Source organism: Pantherophis guttatus, chromosome 9 (assembly GCF_059756535.1).
Source record: "Pantherophis guttatus breed Tessera chromosome 9, ASM5975653v1, whole genome shotgun sequence".
NCBI classification, from domain to species: domain Eukaryota; kingdom Metazoa; phylum Chordata; class Lepidosauria; order Squamata; family Colubridae; genus Pantherophis; species Pantherophis guttatus.
Window position 1 is genome coordinate 30125001 of NC_142071.1, and position 18361 is coordinate 30143361.

Genomic DNA, 18361 nt, shown 5'->3' on the forward strand with positions numbered 1-18361 from the left:
ATGTGTTAAATTCTTCTCTACGCTCGTTTCGTTCGTAGCTGAAATCCATATACTTCAAACTCCTGGAGGAATTGGCCTCCCTCCGAGATCTTTGGGTAGCCAAAATGTGCGTTCCTGATGGAGGGAAACCTTGCAGTGAGGCTCTAAGGGAAGATTACATGAAAGTCAAAGAAGAGGTAGGAGAATCAAAGGGACTTTTATGAGTTTTTTTGGGCAGGGAGGGGGAACCTGAGTATTGTCCCCAGTATGCCCTTAAAACAGGATTTTTTTTTCAACCATGGCAAGGTTAAGGCGTGTGGATTTCAACTCCCAGAATTCTGGGAGTTGAAGTCTCTATGATGTCCATATGATGAAAGAACCAGGAAGAGATCCCACATCCTGTAGAGACCTCAATGCTCTCCTTTCCTTCCTTCCTTCCTTCCTTCCTTCCTTCCTTCCTTCCTGCCTGCCTGCCTGCCTGCCTGCCTGCCTGCCTGCCTGCCTGCCTGCCTTCATGCCTTCATCCCTCCCTTCCTCTCTTCTTCCTTCCTTCCTTCCTGCCTGCCTGCCTGCCTGCCTTCATCCCTCCCTTCCTCTCTTCTTCCTTCCTGCCTGCCTGCCTGCCTTCATCCGTCCCTTCCTCTCTTCTTCCTTCCTTCCTTCCTTCCTGCCTGCCTGCCCTTCCTCTCTTCTTTCTTCCTGCCTGCCTTCATGCCTTCATGCCTTCATCCCTCCCTTCCTCTCTTCTTCCTGCCTGCCTGCCTGCCTACCTGCCTGCCTTCATCCCTCCCTTCCTCTCTTCTTCCTTCCTTCCTGCCTGCCTGCCTACCTGCCTGCCTTTATGCCTTCATCCCTCCCTTCCTCTCTTCTTCCTTCCTTCCTTCTTGCCTGCCTGCCTGCCTTCATCCCTCCCTTCCTCTTCTTCCTTCCTTCCTTCCTTTTTTCCTTCCTTTCTTCCTGCCTTCATCTCTCCCTCCTTCTTACTGCTTTCCTTCCTTCCTTCTTCCTACTTTCCCTCCTTCTCTCAGCCAAAACAGAGTGCATCAAGAGGCTTGAATGTTGGAAACGATGGTCCCCAGATGACGTGTCCCTCCTTTACGTTACGATTTAGGCAGAGGAGGAAATTAGGTGCAGAAAGCACCGGGCAGCAGAATACGAAGAGAGTTTGAACAGACAGATCAACCTCTTGACTCAGCATCTGAAGCATGAGGAGGAACACTGGGTGGCCTTTAATTCTGCTCTCCGGGACGTTGTGAGGCAGGTGGAGATGTTGGATGAGGTGCTCTCTGGAGAAGGGCTTGGTTCAAATTCTAAACCGGAGCGTCGGAGGTAAGAGCAATCCTTAAAAGCTTGCCTGCACCAACCCAGTTTCTCCTGGTCTGCTTGAACATATCACTTGCGATGTCTAGCTAGGCAATAGCGAGACTTGAGGTGGGGGGACTCTCTTTGAAACATAGCTTGTTTGGGGACCTGTTTGCTGTCTTCTTCTCAGGTTGTTAAGCCTCATAGAAGCTGCGATCGAGAAGCTCACCAGCATGGTGGCCAAGGAGAGCCATCGGCTCACGCAGTGGGGTCTTCTTGGAGAAGGAACAGGAGCAGGCCTTCTGAACAAAGAAAAGACCAAAGTGCTCTCCAAGGACGAGCTTGTTGGTAAAAGGGAACCCCCTTAAATGTTTGCTTTTTTAAAAAAAGTGGGACTTGCTTTATCAATTTTGCTTTCGTTACCGTGTTTCCCCGAAAATAAGACCCTGTCTTATATTGTTTTGAACCCCGAAATAAGTGCTTGGCCTTATTTTGGGGGAGGTCTTATTATTTTGGGGCGCGTGGAGCAAGACGGGGCTCCTCTTGCCATCTTACCTGATTTCCACCTGTCTCCCTAACCCTAACCAGAGGAAATGGCGGGGACTGGCTGCACATGCATTTAAATATTTTCGGGGACGGTTTATTTTCCGGGGGTGGGTTATTTTAACGCATGTGCTCAAAAGCCCGATTGGGCTTATTATCAGGGGAGGTCTTAATTTAGGGGAAACAGGGTCGGACTTTAGCTGATAAGGGTCATAGTGCAAAATGTATTATCCGTTTCTTTTCTTTTTTAAAAAAAAAAATTATTAAATATTTTTTAAAAACAAAACGAAAGCTTTAACACTTTTTCTGTTTCAACAGTTTTGCACCAGTCAAAAATTTCATACTGATACATTTTTTCCTCCCTTATTTCTACTATATCTTTTATACATATACTTCTAATATTTATTTATTTACATATATCTATACATAACAATACCCGTGTGCCCACTTTTATTTCTACAATTTTTGTTTCCTCATATTGGCAATTATACTTCAACTCCTATTTCGACCATTATTTAATTTTTCCCTTCCTTTTACCTCTCTCTTCCAACCATTCATACAATTTCTCCCACACTAAGTAATATTCTGTTTCCTCTTTTTCTTGTATCTCCTTTGTTAATTTGTCCATCTCCGCACATTCCAAAACTTTTCTGATCAGATTATCCGTTTCTAATAATAAAGGTGGGATACAAACAAACAAACAAATAAATATAGCAAAAGTGTTATTGATGAAACTTATATGCCACCCATCTCGGCATTCAAGCAACTCTGTTCAGTTCTCCATCTGCATTCCTGATGGACATTTGTCCAAATTGAAGACTGGGTTTGGAAACCAGTTAATGCTGCTTTTAAATGTCTGAGCCACCAAAGATTTGTATCTTTTCATTGTCTCCATCGTTGCTCCTAGAACCAAGTGGATCCTTAAAGACAGAAGAGGTTCTGCATCAGGATCTTGCCACGGGTCTGTTAATGCCCAACAGAGATGCCACCATGATTTTAGCTAATCGATCCATGAAATCTGCATCTCCAGATCACTTCCTGCATCCTGGGACAGGGAAACTGCTCCCAATAGCTGGGAATGTTGGCTTTGATCCTATCAAATCCAAGTTGATCCCCATGGTTGATTTAGTATCTGGTAAGAATACACTTTACCAAGGTGTTTTAAGGAATGTTATCATTATGCTAATTCTATTGATTTCATATCTTCTGTTTAGAAGCTTCAATTTGAATTCTTCATCACTCTTGGTCAGATCTAATTGCTTTTGATTGTCCATCACTTTGATCATGATATGAGCCGTGGTGGCACAGTGGTGAGAGTGCAGTACTGCAGGCTACTTCTGCTGACTGCCGGCTGCCTGCAATTTAGCAGTTTGAATCTCACCAGGCTCAAGGTCGACTCAGCCTTCCATCCTTCCGAGGTGGGTAAAATGAGGACCCAGATTATTGGGGGCAATACGCTGACTCTGTAAACCGCTTAAAGAGCGCTGTAAAGCGGTATATAAGTCCAAGTGCTATTGCTATTGCTATCATTCTTGCTGTAGGGTTGGACCTCTCCTGGTCTTGGGCTCTGTAGGTGTGTGCTGGACTTCCAAGCCAGGTGTCCATGCTGCATTTGGAGGGAACAATTGTGGGTTGTTTTAACCCCAACTAATCAATCATAATGCCCTTCAATGCTTGATCCTTGTATGCTGTTCTTATAAGTTCTGTTTCTCTTTGGGGGTTTCTGCTTAGGAGAAATTCAACATCATTTGGACCTCCCAATCTTCTCCTTTGTTCCATATCCTATTTGTCCTGAAACTGGCCTTCCAGGAAGAATGAATTTACCTGTTCTGCAACTTGAGAAAGTATTTAAGTTTGGAGGCCTGATGCAAGATCCGGTTACTGGAATGGAAGTGCCAATCCTGGCCATCACTGCTCATCCCCAAACTGGCCAATGGTTGACCTTGGGTGGGACATACCTGAATCCTCTCACAGGGATGGCGACCCCCCTCGAAATCGGAGGGCCCATGAAAGCACAAGAAAGTGGAAAAACTGTTCCTATCCTTGGTGTCAGTTTGGACAATAATACAGGTAGAGAAAAAACTCGATGGTTGGACTACTTTTGTTCACGAAAGACTTGGGAGGAGAGTTCGTGTCTTGATGGAAAGGGATGGTCACTGAAAAAGGCAGAAACTTCGCTTCCAGAAATTACCAACTCATTGATAAATGCTAAATAAGATATTCATGTCCCATAAACTGAAAACTACCCCTTCTGTTTTCCTATTGTGGGAAAGACCAAGAGTCACTCACCTGTGTGTTTATGGTTAGTCACTTATCTAGGAGCAAGATGGCAATTTCAAGAGTTTATGTTCCTCCTAAGGGTTTCTTATTTTTAAACTGGGTGAACTGGGCATTCTGTCCAGAGGAAGATACCTACAATCAGAAGTGGACATCTGTATAGTTAGATTCAGAGGTGGTATTCAGCCGGTTCAGACCGGTTCTAATGAATCGGGAGCAGAAATTTTGAGTAGTTCGGAGAACTGGCAAATACCACCTCTGGTTAGCCCCAGCCCCGCCCCTTCCAGGAGTCCCCACGCACCCCATTTTGCCTCCCAGGGAGCTGCAGGAAGCCTAGCCTGTAAGGCTGGGGCACCCAGTCAATCTATTTGCTGCCTCCCAGCTGATCAGCGTGGTTGGTCTATTGATGGCTCCCAGCCTCCCAGCTGATTGGCTGGGTCTTCTTTTGTTGCCCTGCACAGGAGAACGGAGCTGGAAAGCAGGTTAATGGAGTGGGGAGGGAATGGTGATTTTACAGTATCCTTCCCCTGCCATGCCCACCAAGCCACGCCCACAGTACCGGTCGTAAAAAAGTTTGAATCCCACCACTGGTTAGATTACTATAAAGTAGGACACCCCTTTCTTGCACATGGCATGCAAGGAAGGCACTCTCATTCCTTGATGCCTCCAAAAATTCATTAGCATGGGATTGGAAGTCCTACCATCCACCTGGATGGTACCACAATCTTGGAGGTTCACCGCTAGTCTTAGAACCATAAAATGGAAGATTTGGAAGGAACCATGAAAATCTTCTGGTCCAACCTTCTGCCCCAAGAAGACCAATCTTCCAGGAATTCTGAATTCTTTTTCATGAGCTACAGTAGTACTCATCTCCAGATGTTTCCCGCTTATGATTCCAGGTTTTTCTTTAACATGTTGAGTTCTTCCTTAATTACTCCTTTGATCTTTATGGTTTGACAATAGTGGACTAGCAAGGACAAGGGATGGTCCCTTTTTAGAGAATGGTGATTATTCTGGGCTCCCCCAGTTTTGATGAGAAGCCCAGATGGTTAAAAAGTAGAGCTTTACATGGACTGCAGTCTACATGCAAAGCCATGGATTTTTTTCAAAATATTATTTCAGAAGCTAGAGGAAAAAAATCAATACACTTTCCAGCTTTGCCAAATACAGAGGGAGAATGAATATATATATTGACAATAGAGAGATTACTTGGAAGAAGGCAATGAAAAATAATGAAAAGACTCTATTCATTAAATCAGCTGCCCCAGCTGCTTTGACTCTCTCAAAAAGTAGTTTAGCCAATCAATAAATATAATAAACAAGGCATTAAAAATAGGTTTGCTTTGGTCTTCTAAGCTCAGAAGATTAGAAAACATTTCCCATTCTGCCCAGCCTTGTACCATCGATTTTTAATAATGAAAATCAACCTATTTATGATTTTTCTGAAAATTCAATCAACTCCATGATATAGATTAAATGGAAACACCCCCAAATCTAATGGGTCTTGATTTACCATACTCCACTTCCAGATGAATTTCAGAGAAAACGAATTGAAAACGAATTGTCCACATCATCTGACCCTGTTGTGACTTATCATGATTTATGAAGGGTAGAAATAGAGTTGAAGACATCTATCATCAGTTGAGGATCCATTCAGGATGAGCTGGGATGGACTAATGTTCTCTTGCTGTCCTCTGAACACAGGACTCGTTCTTCCACTAGGAGGACTACAAGGTCCTTCTGGAGATCTTCTGCTTCCTGGAGACCCCTTTGTGGAGCCCTTGAGTGGCAAGATGGCTCGCATGCAGGGCCTCTCCCTTCAGCAGGACAAAGTAGTGCCTCATGCAGGGGGCTACCAGGTAATGTTGGAAGCCAACGTTCTCATCGCCCAGACTCTCGTGGTGAAAGCTCTGCAGAAATATAAAGTCTCCATTGGCAAGGATCTAAGCTCAACGGGCACTTTGCCAAAAAGTCTCGAGGGGCCAGAAGAAGCCATGAAAACGGCACTGGCCCACCATCTTGATTATTTGATGTACCAGCTACAGAACCTGGAGAAGCAACGAGATGGTGCTTCCAGGGTCAAGAGAACAGGTGGAAAGCTGGGTAGGTCTTGGGATGGATTTTATTTATTTATTTGGTTGGTTGGTTGTTTTTTGTTTACATTTCATACTTCTGAACTTCCCATCTCCCTCAGAGAGGGGCTCCGGGCAATGTGCAATTCAATCAATAACATTAAACATTAAAATCAGAATAATATAGAGTTTTAACAAATTAAAATTATAAAAGAAGACTATAAAATTTCGAAAGGTGAAGTATTCTGAGATGGGGGGGGATTAGCAGTTGTTAATACAAGCGGGAGTTCTCGTGGCCACATGGTTGTGTGGAGCTCTGTGTCCACCACGCAAGGCTACACAACAGTGGTGAAATTCAAATTTTTTTACTACCGGTTCTGTGGGCGTGGCTTGGTGGGTGGGGTGTGGCTTGGTGGGCATGGCAGGGGAAGGATACTGCAAAATCTCCATTCCCACCCCACTCCTGGGGGAAGGATATTGCAATATCCCCATTCCCACCCCACTCCTCGGGGAAGGGTATTGTAAAAGCTCCATTCCCACCCCACTCTGGGGCCAGCCAGAAGTGGTATTTGCCGGTTCTCCAAACTACTCAAAATTTCCACTACCGGTTCTCCAGAACCTGTCAGAACCTGCTGGATTTCACCTCTGCTACACAACCAAGTTGTGACTTCTTACCCAAGAGATTGAGGACTGTCCTCACCTCTGAGGGTCAGATGTTCCACAAAGCTTAAGGATGAAGCTGTTGATGGAGGAGCTACAGAGGATGGACTTACGGGTCAGAGAGGATGGGAAGCAGGAAAGGAAACTCTCCCAGTTGGGTGCCCAAGTCCATTTTTTCTTCTTTTACAGCTGAATGGTTGTTATTCTATCTTTTTGAAGCCGTCTAAAATTGATTGCGTGCCATGAAGTCATTGTTGACTCCTAGCAACCACATAGATTTCCCCCCCCCCCATGATGATCTATGCCTAACCTGGCCTTTCAGGTCTTCTGAGGGTGCCTTCATCTATTCATCCTCTTCAAATATAGCTGTTAAATACAATCTGTGCTTTGTCTTTTAGTCATAGATCTTGCTTATAGATCTTTGTTTATGAGCCACAATAGCTAGTTTTGTACATTGCAGAAAACCAGTGTGAAACAAACATACTAGGGTGTAGTAGAGGAGGAGAAGGAAAAATTGGAAGGGAAGGGGGGAAGGATGGAAAGAAGGAAAGGAGAGATAAGAGGAAGGAATGAGGGAAAGAAGGAAGGAAGGAAGGAAGGAAGGAAGGAAGGAAGGAAGGAAGGAGAAATAAGAGGAAGGAAAGAAGGAAAGAAGGAAAGGAGATAAAAGGGAGGGAGGAAGAAAGGAAGAAGGAGAGATAAGAGGAAGGGAAGAAGGAAAGAAGGAGAGATAAAAGGGAGGGAGGGAGGGAGGAGAGATAAGAGGAAGGAAAGAAGGAAAGAAGGAGAGATAAAAGGGAGGGAGGGAGGAAAGAAGGAAGGAAGGAGAGATAAGAGGAAGGAAAGAAGGAAAGAAGTAGAGATAAAAGGAGGGCGGGACAGAGGAAGGAAGGAAAGAAAGAAGGAAAGAAGGAGAGATAAGAGGGAGGGAGGGAGGGAGGAAGGAAGGAAGGCACAAATATACAGCTCAGGTAGATTCTCAAAACCTTGGTCATTCATTAGCCATCTGTAGTTCTGATTTTAGTGATATGTTTTGTCCTTATTATAAACGAAATTAGGAATGATCCAGTATCTCAACACAGAATTTTGGATCTCTGCTGTGTTTGGGATGAAAATTCCAGACCCTGGAAGTTCGGAATTGATGGTTCCAGTCCTTGGTGTGGAATGTGATTGGAAAACGGGTCAGCCGATACCATTAGCTGGGGTGACAGAAGATGCTGACGGGAAAGGTAAAAATCTGTTTGGGTGATCACCTTTGATATCCTTATTGTCACATCTAATTGGACCCCAAAATTGGTTCACCCCTGGTGAACAATTGGCTTTGGCTTTGCTAATTATCACTTTCCAATAAACCACCATGGGAATTCTTCCACTCCTGGGGTAAGAATATTGCAAAATCTCCATTCCCTCTGGGACTCTGGAACCAGCCAGAGGAGGTATTTGCCGGTTCTCCAAACTACTCAAAATTTCTGCTACCGGTTCTCCAGAACCTGTCAGAACCTGCTGGATTTCATCCCTGCTTCTCATCCAAGAAGCTTTTTCAGCTCTGGTTGAATGGTGGGGAAGGGAAGGATTTATACCCCTTGCAGATAGCAATGCATCCTTTCAAATCCTTCCATTCCCCACCATCCAGTCAGAGCTGAAGAAGCTTCTTGGATGAGAAGCGAAACGTCTTCAAAGGGAAAAAAAACCCAGAAAAGTCCAGTTGCCTCTTGAAAAAAGCACCTTTGGGACAAAGGTCTTGAGTCTCCAGAGAAAGACGGCATATAAATTGAATTAATAAATAATAAACCATGACGTGGAGGGCTGAGAATCTCGGTAGACACCTAAAGATTTATTTTCTTTGCCTGTCTTGTAGGCCTGGTTCCCATCACAATAGGCTTCAGAGCCATCGATCCCATCACAGGGGAGATGGGACCGGTGATTGGAGCTCAGATCAACCCTTGGACTAAGGCTGTCCTTCCTGTAGTCCAATCCCAAGGATGCTTGCCGAGAGAAAACGTAGACCCTGATTTGGTAATGCTCTTCTACCATCTTCATAGAGGAAGCTTTCTCGTACGGATTCTCCAAAACCTCTTTGTAACGTGTGTCGTATTTACAGTTGGCCGCCCTGGTCAAGGAGCTGATGGCCAGACGGGCATATTGGCATTCCCAACGCGAGAAAGAACAGGAGATATTTAAGGAGGTGGATCACCTGTCTCGGGATATCCTCGATGCTGCCAAGGAAGGGAAAATTGGAAAGGTGAGTCTGGGATTGTCTCGTGATGTTGATTTGCTAGGAAGACTTGAAGATACTGGCTGGACCGGTTGTTGCCAACCAGATGTTCGGAGTTACAGTCCTTCCCCTTCCACACTGGCCAGAGAGGATGGACGAAACAGGTCAGCGCAATTCTTCATTAGGTTATTTTGTGCACAGGTAGTCCTCGATTTATAACCATTCATTTAGTGACCGTTCAAATGAGTGGTGCGGTGGCCTAGAGGTGGCGCTCTCGCCTCACAATCAGGAGTTCGTTCCTAGGTAGAGGCAGATATTTCTCTCTCTGGGCACAATATATCTGCTGAATATAACTCCACATTGGCGATACGAAGGGCATCCGGCCACTCAGCTCCATTCAGTTGCCCAGACTCCCAAAAGGGATTATGGGGTCATTAAAAGAAGATGGTTTAGTGACTGTTCAAAAATGCAACAGCATTGAAACAGTGTTGTGACCTAGGCTTCCTGAGTCATTAAAACACACAATTAGTCCCAAAAATCTCTTTTATTGCAACAGCTGAGAATTACGTTCATTCACAGCTGAGTCCCAATTAGTTGCAAAAAGTCCTTTGGGAGAAGTCCTTCGGGATAAGCACCAACCTTTATCTCCCTTGACACGCTGCCAAAGACCTACTTGGCAAAGCCACACAGAGTCCAGAATCAAACAGAGATGCCGACTGGGAACAGAATTAACAACGTTGCTTTCCAGCCCACAATTTTCTATGTATTTTCCTCTCCGGCAGTTCTGGTTTAGAGAGAAATTAAAAGCTGCTGACAAAATTTGCCACCTCCTGGAATCGTCGTCAGTCCAAGAAGGTCAAAGGCAGGTTGGCCGAGACCTGACAGTTTTGGGGAACCCTGAACGATCTTTATGGTTGAGAGGTAAGGAAGGAATTCTACATAAATGAGGTAGAATCTTTGCAGAATCTTTGGAGCATTCAAAGCATCTTTATGAAGAGATGCCTGCTGTGGAGAGAGAGAGAGAGAGAGAGAGAGAGAGGAAGGAAGGAGGGAGGGAGGGAGAGAAGGAAGGAAGGAAGGAAGGAAGGAAGGAAGGAAGGAAGGAAGGAAGGAAGGAAGGAAGGAAGGAAAGGAAAGGAAAGGAAAGGAAAAGAAAGGAAAGGAAAGGAAAGAAGGAAGGGAAGGGAAGGGAAGGAAAGGAAAGGAAAGGAAAGGAAAGGGAAGGGAAGGGAAGGGAAGGGAAGGGAAGGGAAGGGAAGATGTAAAATAGAAACAGTGATTTCAGGATTTGTCTGCACACGTTGTGTAAACCGGAAGCAAAACAGGAGGTGATTTGATTGTAAACTGAGTTTATTTATTTATTAAAATTATTTGCTGCCCATCTCACCATAAGGGAGCCCCACGTGATCAGATCAGAATAACCCTGAAACCCAGGACATGAGGAGAGGAGACCATGATCAAATGATGGCTTGCTTTCCATGCCAGTTAAAGCTAGGTGGGTTGGTGGGGGCTGCTTATTGTGCATATTCATATCATGCAATTAAAGTCATGTCTACTGTTGGCCTCCGAGATGGTCAACCTTTCCATGGTTTTAAAGGGACAGACATTTGAAGGGGGGGCTGCGGGGTGGGGGGAGCAATGGTTATTCCAGAAGGTGGCTTTACGCTTGCAAACCTTCCCAATCTGGGAATTTCGTGGCTTTAGTCGACAAGGACGAAAAAGAGCAGGAGGCCAAAGTCCAGCTTTTGCTCAGGAAAACTTTGGAAAAATTGGCGCACTTCCTTCGGAAAACACAGCTGGACGATCAGCGGATCGAGATGCAGCTGAAGGAAGCCGAGCGACATTGGAGCAGGAACTCCCGCACCCGGGAAGCCATCAGAGAGAAATTCAGAAAGGTGATTCCCTGGCCCACTCCCATCCATCCCCACAACCCTGATCTACTGGGATCTCGGTTTTTAATGCCTGTTTCAAAAGAGAGTGTGTCTTTTTATCGATGGCTGCTCTACCGTTTTGAATTTTTTTTTTTGATCACGTGACCCTGGGGGGGCTGCAACCATCTACGACAGTGGTGGGTTTCAAAATTTTTTACTACCGGTTCTGTGGGTGTGGCTTGGTGGGCGTGGCATGGCTTGGTGGGCGTGGTTTGGTGGGCGTGGTAGGGGAAGGATACTGTAAAATCCCCATTTTTTATTTATTTATTTATTTATTTATTAGTCATATTTCTTTTTTTTTTATTGAAAAGTTTTATAGAAAGTACACACATTTTCATCCCCCCACCCTTCCCCCCTCAACCCCCCTCCCTTTCCCACCCCCCCTTCCCCTCCTTCCTCCCCCCACCCCCCCCTCCCTAGACTTCCCAGGACAAGCACAGGGTATAGCGTTCACAAATCAAAAGCTAAAATATGCTAACAAATTATTACATTTCATATTCTCCCTTGATCCTTAACTCCTTATAATTCAAAAAACAAACATAAATTACTTAAGATTACTTCATTCGTATGCTATATGAATCTTCTTATTCGGATACTTCTTCTGTATATAATCGATCCATCTTCTCCATTCCAATATGTATCTTTCATTTGAGTGGTCTTTAAGATATGATGAAATTTTCGCCATTTCTGCCAAGTGCACAACTTTTAATGTCCATTCCTCAATGGTGGGTGGATCTTCCTTCTTCCAGTACTGTGCCACCAGTAACGGTGGCACAGTACTGCCTGGCAGCCGTTATTAAGTTCATAATAATTAAGTTCACAATAACGCCTGGCAGCCGTTATTAAGTTCAAAACCAACTTAGTCTCTATTACATTACAATCCATGACTATTCCCAACAGAAAAAACTGTGGCGTAAATTTAATTTTTTTTCTTTAAAATGTTTTGAATAATCCACCATATTTTTATCCAAAAAGCCTTAATTTTTTTACATGTCCACCATATATGAAAATATGTAGCATCTTTATTGTTCGTATTTCTATGCCGCCCACTCTCCGAGGACTCTGGGCGGCCTACACCAAAGACAGTATACTAAATAGCATATTGCCCCCCAACAATCTGGGTCCTCATTTTACCCACCTCGGAAGGATGGAAGGCTGAGTCAACCTTCAGCCGGTGAGATTTGATCCGGTGATCTGCTGAACTAGCAGTCAGCTGAAGTAGCTGCAGTACTGCACTCTAACCACTGCGCCACCTCGGCTCTTTCCTCCCCACTCCAGGGGAAGGATACTGCAAGATCCCCATTTCCTCCTGATCAGCTGGGACTCAGGAGGCAGAGAATAGATGGGGGTGGAGCCAGTCAGAATTTTTACTACCGGTTCTCCGAACGACTCAAAATTTCCGCTACCGGTTCTCCAGAACTGGTCAGAACCTGCTGAAAATCCACCTCTGATCTACGACCATTTTTTTATACTTATGACCGTTGCAACATCCCCATGGATTCACAGGCTTGGCAAGTGGCATGGACTTATGACGGTTGCCATGTCCCAAGGTCACGTCATCTCCTTTTGCGACCTTCTGACAAGCAAAGACAATGGGGAAGAAGCCAGATTGTCTGAACAGCCGTGTAACTAACTTAATAAATGCAGGGATTCGCTTAATAGCCGTGGCAAGAAAGGTTGTAAAATGGGGCGAAACTCAACAAATGTCTCGCTTATATTCTGGGCTCAATTGTGGTTGTAAGTTGAGAACCGCCTGTAGCCACTCACTTATTATAAACAACTAGGAAATGCATCGTCCGGGAAAAAATCCTTTGTCTAATTTAAGTACATGGATGAAAAATTTAAACATAGACACCATGAGAATATATCTGCTGAACAAAACTCTGTATTGGAAACAGGAAAGGCATCCGGCCATTAAAATACTCTGCTAGCTCCATTCTCCACCCTGGAAGGGATTATGGGGTCACTAAATGATGATGATGATGATGAAAAATTTAGACATGACTACCGTAAATGAGACAGAAATACACTAATTTTTTTTCCAGACCAAAGTGCATCTCTTGACAGAATTTCAGCAACACGTCGCAACCCAGCAGACCAGAGTGGAGACTGAATATTGCAGACTGGAATATCTGCGACTCTTGTCAGACATTGTGGCCTTCCAAACAAAGGTTTGATGTTCCTCAGACAGGCTGGAGATGCAACTTGGAGTCAGCCTTTCACCGGGGATTGTAAGACGTTCGTCCAGGTTGAACCATCCCTTGTGGAAATCGGTGTCTCTCCAAACCAAAGCTTGTTCATAAACAGAGAATATTTGCGACACGGGATTGAATTGTGAAGTCCTTGGTGCTCTCTGAGCCCAGCTGTTTTCTTGCAGATGTTTCATGACCCAACTAGGTTACGTTATCAATGACGTTATCTGCTTGGGTAATGAAATGTCTACAGAAAAACAACCAAGTACACAGATCTCCCAAAAGTGCTTTTTCAAAAGGCAAACTGGACTTCCTTTGTTTTGTTTGAAGATGTTTCATTTCTCATCCAAGAAGCTTCTTCGCTTCTTGGATGGGAAGCCAAACATCTTCAAGCGAAACGAAGTCCAGCTGCCTTTTGAAAAACAAAATCTTTGGGACAACCGTAATCTGGGTGACTGAGAATCTCCATAGACATATAAACCAAGCGCAGAGAACACTAAAGACCTCATTCACCAGACTATTTCTCCTTGTGAGACCCACCCTTGATTCTTCTAGCAGGAGATGGTCCATAAGGAAAGTTCAAAGAAGACCATATTTTGCAGAATCATAACTGTTAAGTCCGGACACAAAAAGAGAGGCAGGACAATCATAGTAAGGTAAAACAACTATTTATTGCAGGCAACAGCAATCTAACTATGAACTGAGAACTTGTTGTGGCTCCGTTACCTGAGCCTGTGTCATCGGCAGGAGAGGACTCCAAGAGTGAAGGAGAGGAGTTGGCAAGGCCTCCCTCTCCAGGACCCTCCTCTCTGGCAATGCCTTCGGTGTCCGCCGAAGGGCAAGAGATAGGGCCGGGGCCAAGCACGTCCACGCAGCCACAGGTGGACAGTGATGAGGGTAATGAGTCTTGGCTGGATCCTCGGCAGCGTCGCAGAGATAAGCGCGTGCAACAGAAGAAAAGGCGTGCCAGAGATTAGGCTGAGTCACTGGACCACACCCCACAGGGTATAAAAGGGAGCGTGGTGGCCAGTCAAACCTTGTGACAAACAAAGCTGAAAGCTTCCACGCCATTCTGCATTGCCGGACTTTTGCTATAGACTTTGCTGGATTATCTCTGGACTTGATTGACTCCGTAATTATTGAGCTGTTTCTTTTGATGTACCAGAAGTGGGGAGAAGTTATCTCTCCTCTTCGTAAATAATAAACTCTTGGCAGGCAGCCACTAGGTTGTTGCCAAGTTCCGTTATCATAAGGAAAAGGATTTTGCCGGCTGGTTTGGTCTTTAACTCTTGAACGTCTGTTGGTGTGTGTGCGTGTGGGACGGGGACAGAACACCTTGTGAGACCCACCCTTGATTCTTCTAGCAGGAGATGGTCCATTAGGAAAGTTCAAAGAAGACCATATTTTGCAGAATCATAACTGTTAAGTCCGGACACAAAAAGAGAGGCAGGACAATCATAGTAAAGTAAAACAACTGTTTACTGCAGGCAACAGCAATCTAACTATGAACTGAGAACGGCCCGAGGCTGCAGCTCCTTTTACAGGGAGCTGTCCAGCCTGTCAGCCACTGACACTTGTTCATTTTCCCGCCGGCGGGAAAATGAACCAATGAGTGAAGGCTGATGTAAGACTCACTCCTACTTGCACATTCAACAATAACCTCTTTTCTCTATCTCAGGACTGTCTCTCTGGTTCTTCTCAAAGCTTCATGAGCTACCCGGCTGCAAGGTTCTACAGCATGGCAGCTACTCCCTGTGGAAGTTGGGAGGTCATCAATAAAAAATTGATCCCCTTGCTGAAATCGGTACTCCAGACCCTGGAGGAGAACAAAAGAGATTCTTCATCGCCTGAGGAACATCAGGAATCAGGAGGTATATATATATACACACACACTAATGGCTGGGGTCAAAAGAGGTCTCCAATTTACTAATCAAATTGATTTAATTGATTATCACCAACCGTTATCTTCTTTGACACCCCGCCAAAGGCTTTACTTGGCAAAGCCCCACAAAGTTCAGAAACAAACAAGAGATGCCGACTGGAAACAGAGTTAGCAACGTTGCTTTCCTGCAAAAAGGCCCAAGTGCCTCTGTTTCTCTTTTAAGCCTTATGGGAGGGGCCAGTAATCTCCTGGCTTTACTCCTGAGTTGTCCCTTTTGCTTTAGCTGCTCTTGCCTTCTGGCAGCTCTGTGCATGCGTGCACTAGGAACAGGCTTCTCCTGTTCCTCTGCCTCTCTGCTGTCCGACTCTGGGGGCTCCGGAGTCCGCGCATCACTCCCAGATGGCCCTGGCTCCATCTCTGCCTTAGACGCAGAGCCCTTGTCAGGGCCTTCCCCAGTCTCCAGGACTGGCCCATGGTCCTCCCCAGCCTCCTCACTGTCCGACTCCACTGCCAGCTCTGCAGGCTGCTGGCGAACCACAACAATGTGATGGAATGTAGTCTGGATTCCCAGAAGGGAGGAGCTACATTCCAGAGGACCAAGATACAGTGAAGATTAGATAGATAGATTGATTGATTAGTTGGTTGGGAGGAAGGGAGTTAAGTCAGCTCCTCCCTAGCAATTCCTAGAGTGCATCTTTAATGACGCAAATAATCGGCTTCAGTTTAGCAAGATTGCCATCTTGCTACAAAAGACCAAGAAAGACATGTTGAGGTTGTTCTAAGCCATTTCCTTTCTTGTTCCTCATATATATATATATGTTTTCTCAGGTTTTCGCGGGTGTTTGTATGTAGGTCTTTGGTTATTCGGGTCTTCTCCCATGTAAAATTGGAAGTGTCTTGACACCCCCACTAGCAGTTAAAAGGAAGAGACAGCTGCGATCTCACATTGCTCCTGGAAGCACGAAGCCGAGAACACCAGCCTGAAGATGACGAATGAGACTTCGTCGAAACGTCGCCAAGACACTTCCAATTTTACGTGGGAGAAGACCCGAATAACCAAAGACCTACATATATATATATGTGTATATATATATTAATGGAACAGAAATGAATTCAATGCCTGTGTTTCATTTTCTGGCAGAAACTCACAATTCTTTCCAGGATGTATTGGATCTTCAGATGCTTCCTAAATCCGGAGAACTTGTCCCTGTGCTTGTTTCAAGCCTTTCTGCGAGGGAATTTGTAACCTACCAGTATGGCATTGTCATTCTGCAATTTCTGCGACCTTATATTGGTGTAAGTGTTGAAAAAGTGGAAGTGTCTTAAACAAACGGTTTCCATCCAGTTAGAACAATGAATCAGTGGAACTGCTTGCCTCCAGAAGTTGTGAATGCTCCAATACTGGAAGTTTTTAAGAAGGTGTTGGATAACCATTTGTCTGAAGTGGTGTAGGGTTTCCTGCCTGGGCAGGGGGTTGGACTGGAAGACCTCCAAGGCCCCTTCCAACTCTATTATTCTATTCTATTCTATTCTGTTCGGTTCGGTTCGGTTCGGTTCGGTTCGGTTCGGTTCGGTTCGGTTCTACTCTACTCTACTCTACTCTACTCTACTCTACTCTACTCTACTCTACTCTACTCTACTCTACTCTACTCTACTCTACTCTACTCTACTCCACTCCACTCCACTCCACTCCACTCCACTCCACTCCACTCCACTCCACTCTACTCTACTCTAATTCTACTCTACTCTACTCTACTCTACTTCTATTCTACTCTATTCTACTCTACTCTACTCTTATTCTATTCTATTCTATTCTATTCTATTCTATTCTATTCTATTCTATTCTATTCTATTCTATTCTATTCTATTCTATTTCTATTCTATTCTATTCTATTCTATTCATTTCCTCAATGAACAGCCCAAATAAACTTGTACACTGTATTTTGAATTTCTATGTTATTATCCTTGGATTGGAAAGCGAATCATAGCCCCCATTTCTGATTACTCTTAGGCTCCAGAGGTAGAATTGTGTCTTGCCTCCAGAATTCCTTCTAGCAAAATTCCCGGGAATGCTTTCAGAAACAGCTTTTATTACCAGGTAAGCTATCCTGAGTGGAAAATGTAACAGGCACAAATCTAGTTCATACATTGCACTGTCCTGTTGGCTTTCTGATAGATAGTGTATTTTCTGCACAAGGCCTCTAGTGGCTCAGAAACTACAATGAAGTTTCTTTAGCTGGATTCCACTCACCATTTGTAGCTTATTCCATACATCAGGAGTAAGTACACCATGATTTAATTACTAACCCACTCAAAGAGTGGAAGCAAAGTTCAAAAAAAATCTGTGCACCAAGATTTGACACACAACTGTGTGTCAGTTCATGGATCTAGTTGTGATTGTGGTTATCTCTTAAAGAGGCAATGCCCAGGCTCTTTTTGATGAGTTACTACCTATTGCATTTTCATTCCCATCCTCCATCCAGGCCCCCCGAACCTGGAGGAGACAGTAAGGTCATCACAGCATGGTTGAAAATACAGGTTTGGGAGTGAGTGAGCCAAGGAGAGTATTTAAAAAGGAAGATGTGATGGAGAACTTCCTAAATATTAGAAACTTGAAGATCATGGATGTCAAAGTCTCAGAATATTACTGGTCTCCATTTTCCATTTTTTGGCAATCATTTTTAAAAGGATTTTGATCTTCCTTTTCTTCAGATTCCTGGCCACCAACTGTTTGTCTTAAGAGAGTCCCTGGCCTGTGCCGGGAGTTTTGTCCTGCTTCTTGTCCACTGCCTGGCCCACATCACTGCCGATGACTTCAACCAAGATTCCAAGCCAGCTTTTCGAAGGCTGTTTTACCAGGTGAAAAATAACAGCAAACTTAAAACTCTGGGGTTTCTCTCTCTCTCTGTCCTTTCCTTGTTTGCAAATGCTGCTTTGCCACGGACCTCTTTGGTCTCTAATCTAGCCTTTCTCAGCTTCCGTGCCTAAGCTCACCATCTCCTGGTTTCTAGCCACGTGCCTTGTTCCCTAAACCAAACTGCCAAGAAGCAGCTAACCACCAAGAACGGATCCTAAAAGACCACCAACTCGTTCATTTATTTTAGATTTGTATCCCACCTTTCCTGAAGATGCCAGAAACCCACACAGCCTCCTCATTCCCCAGCCAGCTCCTTTCTAAGATCCTAAATCCAGCCTGATCATATTTGGCTTCCGAGATCAGACAAGATCAGGCTCTTCCAGAACAGTTAACTCTGATTTTCAAAGCTTTTGCTTTCATTTTCTCCCCAATTTGCTCATCACCCCTTGTC

At 44.6% G+C, this 18361-nt stretch overlaps 1 protein-coding gene across 1 annotated transcript in view; it reads left to right on the forward strand.

The window, feature by feature from the left end:
- Positions 1 to 18361, forward strand: part of LOC117670160 (uncharacterized) — a 35077-nt gene that overhangs the window by 13836 nt on the left and 2880 nt on the right. The window contains exons 12-27 of the mRNA XM_087875970.1: positions 39 to 176; positions 1091 to 1308; positions 1472 to 1629; positions 2732 to 2959; positions 3556 to 3894; positions 5806 to 6204; positions 7892 to 8062; positions 8692 to 8849; positions 8935 to 9075; positions 9831 to 9969; positions 10753 to 10943; positions 13025 to 13150; positions 14850 to 15042; positions 16195 to 16349; positions 17065 to 17151; positions 17766 to 17912. Of these exons, the coding sequence (XP_087732096.1) occupies positions 39 to 176; positions 1091 to 1308; positions 1472 to 1629; positions 2732 to 2959; positions 3556 to 3894; positions 5806 to 6204; positions 7892 to 8062; positions 8692 to 8849; positions 8935 to 9075; positions 9831 to 9969; positions 10753 to 10943; positions 13025 to 13150; positions 14850 to 15042; positions 16195 to 16349; positions 17065 to 17151; positions 17766 to 17912 (2988 nt within the window). The remainder of the gene's footprint in view (positions 1 to 38; positions 177 to 1090; positions 1309 to 1471; positions 1630 to 2731; positions 2960 to 3555; positions 3895 to 5805; positions 6205 to 7891; positions 8063 to 8691; positions 8850 to 8934; positions 9076 to 9830; positions 9970 to 10752; positions 10944 to 13024; positions 13151 to 14849; positions 15043 to 16194; positions 16350 to 17064; positions 17152 to 17765; positions 17913 to 18361) is intronic.